Genomic DNA, 7,970 nt, shown 5'->3' with positions numbered 1-7,970 from the left:
TAATTAATCGTGAAAATATACAAATCTAGGGTTAATATGATTTAAACTAACATAGAAATTCATAGTAAGAGAAACTAAGAGGGAAAGATTACCAAAAATCTGGAAAATAGGATTAAAGGAAGATTTGGATGACAATTTAGGAGAGAGAAGAAATCTACCATGAATTGAAGAGAGAGTAATTTGGAGTATCGCTCCACTCGCCTTTATTCTTGATTGATTTACCCACTCTTCTTCAATTGTGACTTGTTTAGTTGTTTTCATAGTCTGCTTATGTCATGTCCAATTGTTTCAAAAAAAAAATGTTCAATTCATGGTTGTTTTTTTTTTTAATTTTATTTTTTTGTTGCACTAACGGGGCAAGCCTAGGGGTGTTTATGAGACAAGACAACTTATGAGCTACTCGGGTTCGACTCGGTCAAAACTCGACTCGAGTGAGCTTGACTCGAGCTCGAGATTAACTCGAAATGTTAATGAGTCGAATAGTTCATACTCGACTCGAAAGCTCTAAGAAGCTCGACTATATTATATTTACTAAAAATTGAAATATTTTGATTAAAAAAAACTTTATTTTTACATTAATAATGAATAAATAAACATTGTTTATGTACTCATATCATCATATATATATTTCTCATATGACAAAATTAAAGAAAATGAAGAAATGTTACACTAAAAAGAGAGTTCTACTAAGATTGATCAAATTGCAAGCTAAGCTACTCGAGTCAGCTCGACTCGGTCAAATTTAGTCAAAGCTCGACTCGGTCAAAGTTCGGTCAAAACTCGACTCGGTCAAATTTTTGAAAGACATTACTAGAAAACAGGCCATTTTCGACGGGAAAATTCCATCGAAAAAACCGTTTCCGACGAAATTTCCGTCGGAAAAGGTTTTGTAGGAAAAATGACCTTTTCCGACGGAATTGTTTCGTCGGAAATTTCTGTTGGACACAAATCCGTCGGAAACTGATTTAATGAAATTAAAAAAAAAAAAACACGCCGCGCCACCACCGGCATGGCGTATCACCACCTCAGAACACCACCACCGAACCCTAACCGAAAACTCACCCAAATCCACCAACCACCTTAACCCACCAGTGGCAACACCTTAACCCTGAACCCACCCACCTAACCTTAACCCACCACCTTAATCCACCTAACCCGAACCCACCCACCACCTTAACCCACCTAACCCTAAACCCTAACCCAAACCCACCCACCAAACCAACCACCTTAACCAACCTAACCCCAACCCACCTAACTAACCCAAATCTATCATCTAAACCCACCTAATTCGAACCCACCCACCTTAAACCACCCAATTAACCCAGATCTATCACCTAAACCCACCTAAACAAAACCCAGAACTATCACCCTAACCTTACCTATTTCGACCAACTACCCACCAAAAACCACCCACAACCGCCCAAAACCACAACCACAACCTGAAACTTAACGAAACAATTTGTAAAAAAAATTATAGAAAAAAAAAAAAACAACATACCTTTAAAATCGAATTTTGCTTTGAATGTGATGCGGAACTTAAGGTTGGGTTAGGTGTTTCGACTAATGGGTCAAGTGTTTAGGAAAGGTGTTTAGGTGGTTTAGTGTTTCGGTTTAGTGTTTAGGCCAAGGTAAGCTAGGCTAGAGTTTGTGTGGGATATGACTAAGGCAAGCAACTAGCTCACGTGAATGAACTAGCTTGGGGATAAGCGTAGCTAGAGTTGAACACTCACTCTACTAGCCACGAAAAACAAGCTCACTCCGAACACTCTGAGTAAAGCTCACAAACCCGAGTCCACGAGTTCAAGTAACTTGAGTCCACAAGTTAAAATAAGAAATAACACAAAGTATATTTCTAGTTTAATGATTTTCATTCAAGATAAGATGATTACAACCTAGAATAAAACTTCCTTTTATAGCCTAAGAAAGTAGCTTACATTGATCATCTACTTAGCTAATTTAATTAACTAACTTAAGTGGAGCACACCAAAAGCCGTCATATTGAGCAGCCCTTCATGTGTAACGGTCCCATGAAAGTCGTTGCACATTGAAGGCTTCATTAAGCTGCAAACGCTGACTGCCTGTTGCAGTTAATAGGCAGCGGTTTTTAAGGAAAACCGTTGCTAATGCATTGAATAGGCAGCGGTTCTTAAGGGAAACCGCTGCAAATTCCGAAAGCACTCCTCATTGTAGCGGTTTGCGGTTACAAGCTCTTATTACATCAATTAAGTTCAACTAATTAAGCTCTAATAAACTGATGATTTAAATAGCTAATTAACAAGGAATACAAGGCAAAATTATCACTACTATTACACTTAAAAGTGGCGCCCAACAAGAGTGTAACACCCTCATTAAAACCTCCAACAAATACATGTAACCTCCAATCTTCATTGCCTTTTTTGATGCCTTCAAATCTTGCTTGTGGACTGATAAGGAATAAGAGAATATGCCCTCTCTATGTTAAGCTTACACGCACAAGAATCCAAGGCAAAGATGCCTTGCTTATTCTTCCATCCAAGTCACGCATGACTTGATCAAGGATGGAACTATGTTGAATCCTATGCGTGGAGCATTGGATACTTTAGACCCATGAATGAACAACCCATGGACAAGAGGAACTTGACTTTGTTGGACCCTAGACCGTGTATTTGGACCCTTTGAACCATTAGGCTCATACGGTTGCACAAGGTCTTGGTCAAGGAACAATTCCGGATCAGAATGTCACCTCGAATTTGGTTTAATATGGCCAAATTCGACCATGAAGATCTAGAGGTTTCATGGTCGAATTTGACCTAAATAACCATTACTTTCTGGAGAACACCGCACCTCCACGCGTCGTCGGCGAGAAAAAAGATCAAATTGGCGTTGTGACCCAACCCCTCGCCGGCGACAAAGAAAAGAGAATAAATAAAGGGAAGGAAAAGAGGAAAGAGAAGGAGAAGAGCAGCAGAAACGAAGGAGAAAAGGAGAGTGAAAGAGAAAGAGAAGAGAAAAGAATAAGGAGAGGAACAGAGAACGAAGGAGAAAGAGGAGAAGAGGGGAGAAGAGGAGAAGAGGGGAGAAAAGGAGAAGAGGAGAGAAGAAAGAGAGGCAGAAAGGAAATAGAAGGGGGACCCGGGTTTTATTTTTTTTTTAATTATATTCCGACGGAAAATTCCGTTGGAAAGCACATATATTCTGACGGAATTTAAATCCGTCGGAAATTTTCGACGGATTTGTTGAATTCGTCGAAAATATCCGACGGAACATAAATCGGTCGGAAATTTTGCTTTTTTCGACGGAATTTCGTGTCCTTCAGAACAAGTCCGTCGGAATTTGCCTGTTTTCTAGTAGTGTTTATCAGGTGTCCAAGAGACATGAATCAAAGATTTCAAGATGCAATGGCATTAGTTACACATTATGGAAAACCAAACCTTTTTTTGACAATGTCATGCAAACCATCGTGGAGAGAAATTGTAGATGAGTTATTGCCAGGTCAAACAGCACAAGATCGTCCCGACTTGATCACCAGAATATTCCATGTAGAATTTGAGGAATTCAAGATGGACGTTGTGGAAAAAGGCGCTCTTAGGAAGGTTATTGCCTATGTCTATGTCATTGAGTTTCAAAAAAAAGAGGCTTGCCACATGTTCACATGCTGCTCATTTTGGACGAAAAAGACAAACCAAAATCTCCGGAAGAGTATGACACATTTGTGAGAGCCGAGATACCTGATAGAGATGAAGAACCACGATTATACGAAGCTGTTTTGAAGCATATGATCCACAATAAATCCGTGTGGTGAAGGTCGTCGAAATTCTTCTTGCATGGAAATGGAGTTTGTAAACGTAAACTTCCTAAACCCTTTACAGCAAGCACAGTCCAAGGCAAGAACTCATATCCTATCTATCGTCGTCGTGGTGATCGTCCGCCAGTACCTTTACATGAGAAAAGTGCAACCTTCGTTGATAATGGTTGGGTTATTCCATATAATTCATGGTTGCTACTAAAATATGAATGTCATATCAACATAGATATCTATAGTAGCATCAAGAGCGTCAAATATTTGTACAAGTATGTGCATAAGGGTGTAGATCGTGTTTAAATGGAAGTTTGAGCAGGGGCTAAATACAATGAGATTCAACAATATGTGGATGCTAGGTGGGTATGTGCACCTGAAGCATTATGAAGGATATATCAGTTTCCCATTACTTGAATGTGTCCATATGTTGATCGATTACAACTACATTTGCAAGATAGCCAAATGGTTAGATTTTGTACAAATCAATCTATTGAAGACATCCTTCAAATGCCACAAAACTCTCGAACTATGCTCACAAAGTTCTTCAAGATAATTCCTTAGATCCTGCAAAGGCAAGAACATACCTATATTGAGAATTTCCTCAACGTTATCGATGGCTGACAGCTACAAAGACATGGAGAAAAAGGAGGAGTACACAAGGAGTGATAGGTAGAATCAACACAACCTCACCAATAGAAGGAGAAAGATTTTTCTTGCATTTATTGTTGGATCATATTAAAGGACCCAAATCATTTGAGCATCTACGAACTGTCAATGGAATGGTTATTCTACTTTTAGAGAAGCAGCTGAAAAACTAGGTCTTATGGAGAATGATGCAAGCATTCGTGATTGTTTGCATGAAGCATCAAACTCTAAAATGCCATCATCATTTAGAAGATTGTTTATCACGTTGTTGGTTTATTGTCAACCAACTGGGGTTCGATCTCTATGGGATGAATTTTATCATTACATGGCTGAAGACTACTTATATTCAACTTCAACAAATTCAGATCTGGTATGTGATTCAGTTCTCTATGACATCGATCGCATGTTAAAACAATTAGGTAAGAGTGTCAATGACTTGGACTTACCAAAAATAAACATGTGATTGGATGGAAAAGCACAAGTAGCTAGAGCCATACATGATGAATTATCAGCACCAGTATCTTTTAAAGATGTACATTGTGCCGAGCATCTTAATGACGACCAACAGTCTTCATTTGATATCATTGTGGAAACTATTGATGTAGAGAATGGTCGAATTTTCTTTATAGATGGTCCAGGTGGGACAGGTAAGACTTATCTATATCGAACCATACTTGCAACAGTCAAGCTTAAAAGGAAATTTGGATTACCGGTAGCCAGCTCAGGTATTGGTGCCACACTATTACATCGAGGAAAAACCGCTCATAACACTCTTGGTATTCCGGTACGCTGCATGCTTCGTCAACTTGGAAGTTTAGTAAACAAGATGGAACAATTGGTCAAGTATGCAGCTGCCATAATATGGGATGAAGCAACAACGACTCATCGACATGCGTATGAAGCAAATGATCGTAGTTTAAGAGATCTAACAGGGGTTGATGTTCCATTTGGCGGCAAGGTCGTAGTGTTTGGTGGAGATTTTATACAAATTTTACCCGTTGTACCAAAAGGAACAAAGGCTCAAACTATAGATGCGTGTTTGGTCAGGTCAACACTATGGAGACATGTTCAGCTACTTCATCTCACTCAAAATATGAAATCAATACATGATCCAGAATTTGCAGCTTTTCTTTTAAGAGTTGGAGATGGATGTGAGCCTACAGTTGATGAAGACGTGATAAAGTTACCATATTCAATATGTGTAGGAAATGGTGATCAAATTACAGTTGATAATCTAATCCATCAAATATTCCCAAACCTAACTGAGTACGTAGGTGATGTGTCATACATGGTACACAAAGCCATTATAACTCTAACAAATGATGAAGTTGACATGATGAATGAGAAGATACTTAAAGAGTTTGTCGGAGAAGAAAAAATCTACTACTCATGTGACTCATTCCAGAAGATCGTCAAAATCTCTATTAACAGGAGTTCTTGAATTCATTATCCTTTGGTGTTTTGCCACCACATATTCTTAAGCTGAAAGTTGGCTCGCCAATCATGCTTATGAGAAATATTGATACAAGTAGTGGATTGTGTAATGGGACAAGGTTAATATGTAGTCGGTTAAGGGATCATGTGATTAAGGCTGAAATTTTGACCAGAAGTCATAAAGGGACACGAGTGTTCATTCCACGTATGCCTTTAAAGTGGCAGAAGATGTGAAGTTGCCATTTGAAATGATCCGAAAACAATTTCCTGTGAAATTATGTTTTTCTTTGACCATAAACAAATCGCAAGGGCAAACCATTCCTCATGTCGGTATATATCTCCCCCAACATGTTTTCAGCCATGGACAGTTATATGTTGCACTATCGAGAGGACCTCACAAGAAACAATAAGAATTTTGGTTAGCAAAAGAGATATTCGAGTTAGATGTGGTGTATTTACAAAAAACGTAGTTTAAAAAGAAGTCCTCCTGCCTCATTTGCCACAACCCTAATTATCAGGTATTATCATAAATATTAACCATGCATTTGTAACTTCCATAATCATAATTCATAAACATCTATATTATACATGCATACATAGCTTCTTAAGTCATCGTAGACACCTGATTGTGTCTCCCCAATAACCAAACCTAGTGATGAGTACCTTTCATGTCTTTGATTATCGAGTTAGGTGAAGAGTTGAAGTGTCTCATGGATTTCCCTTAAGCCTTGACAATTTCTAACCTTTCCTAAAAATGTATTAATCCAAAATCATTTATTTCGTGACTTTAAACCCAAAATAATTCATTTCGTGTCTTGAAAATCATTTATTTCGTGTCCTCTTTCTAAAAACGGTCCAAACCTGTTTATTTTGGTCCATAATCTGGGTTCAATAATTGTTTAGTTGGATGGGGCTTGAAAATATCTTTCCAACGATGTATTATAAGCCCAAATCTGAGTTATAACGAGGAAGTTATGACCAAAATACTAAACCAAGCCCAAACCGGACTTAGGTCCGTCTTACCTACGACCCAGTGATCATGTGGAGGGTTCATTAACCTTAATCCCAATCCTAAACCAATAAGGATTTATTAGGAGCTTCTAAAGGTTTCTAGAAGGTTCTAATCTATCCTTTTCGAAAGATAAAGATCAAGAGTTTGAAATTGAATAAAACTCCTCTTATTGATAATCCTTGTTCCATTCAAATTTAAAGACAGTCAGATATTATTTCCGTGTCTCATAATTTTTATCCAAATCTTGTATTAATGGATATCCCTTGAAATTATCTTTCTAATGATATATTATAATACCAATTCCGAGCTATAACGAACAAGATAGGAATGAAATACCAAACTCTATCCAAAACTGACACCGTCCTACTATTTCGATCATATCTTTCATTCTACAAATGATTTTAATCTGATTCCAATTGGGTTGAAAAGTAGACTTCAGAGATTTCCAAGAAATATTATTTATCTTATTCCGGATTCTGGATCAAAAGTTATGATAAAAACAAAAACCGCAAAAACTGTTTTTTATCGCGCCGCGATAAAAGGAGCTTTATTCCGATTCGAATTTTGACTCTTTTTTTATCCTTCGACTCTCTTTTTTCTCTATGAATAGAGGTAGTTTTCTCCCTTTTTCAATCATCAACAAGCTTGATTACCAACAATCATCATCTAATCCTCTCTATAAGATACAAGCTTTTCTCCCTCTCTTTCTTAGCCTTAGCCTTCACACATCACACACCATACGTCCTTTGCAAGACTTAAATACTCCAAGCCCTTCTCGAAGTTGCCTTCGACCTCGACATGAAAGGTTGATATTTCTGAGGGTTTGGTCCCAAATCTATATTTCAATTATTCTTATTTGATTTAATCTTTCTTAATGTTACTAACGTTTGTATTGTTTTAATAGAAAAAAATACGAGGCATCAAAGTTAGTAGATCTACTATTCCTCTCTTTTGTTTTAGAAATCATGCTTAGAATATTATTTTAATTCCTAGTATCATTTTAGAATGCTTAATTGATATTTCTAATATTATTATGCTTGCTAGTATCATGTTTAGAGTGTTAGCTAATATTTCTAATATCATGCTTCCTAGTATCATGTT

At 37.5% G+C, this 7,970-nt stretch overlaps 1 protein-coding gene across 1 annotated transcript; it reads left to right on the top strand.

The window, feature by feature from the left end:
• Positions 1 to 4,391: 4,391 nt before the first annotated feature.
• Positions 4,392 to 5,864, top strand: LOC110732202 (ATP-dependent DNA helicase PIF1-like). The gene is made up of 3 exons (XM_021912122.1): positions 4,392 to 4,447; positions 4,577 to 4,842; positions 4,936 to 5,864. Exons 1-3 carry the CDS (start codon positions 4,392 to 4,394, stop codon positions 5,862 to 5,864), a joined length of 1,251 nt encoding a protein of 416 aa, XP_021767814.1.
• Positions 5,865 to 7,970: the final 2,106 nt, after the last annotated feature.

Source organism: Chenopodium quinoa, unplaced genomic scaffold (assembly GCF_001683475.1).
Source record: "Chenopodium quinoa cultivar QQ74 unplaced genomic scaffold, ASM168347v1, whole genome shotgun sequence".
NCBI classification, from domain to species: Eukaryota; Viridiplantae; Streptophyta; class Magnoliopsida; order Caryophyllales; family Amaranthaceae; genus Chenopodium; species Chenopodium quinoa.
The sequence above is the reverse complement of the archived record's forward strand: the minus strand, read 5'-3'. Positions and strand labels throughout refer to the sequence as shown.

Bases quoted from the DNA above. Each gene is read 5' to 3' on its own strand.
- LOC110732202 (XM_021912122.1), top strand. From the start codon at position 4,392: ATGGCTGACAGCTACAAAGACATGGAGAAAAAGGAGGAGTACACAAGG. The intron at 4,448-4,576 runs GTAGAATCAACA...TTCTACTTTTAG, and splicing joins GAGTACACAAGGAGTGATAG to AGAAGCAGCTGAAAAACTAG. The intron at 4,843-4,935 runs GTAAGAGTGTCA...ATGAATTATCAG, and splicing joins TCGCATGTTAAAACAATTAG to CACCAGTATCTTTTAAAGAT.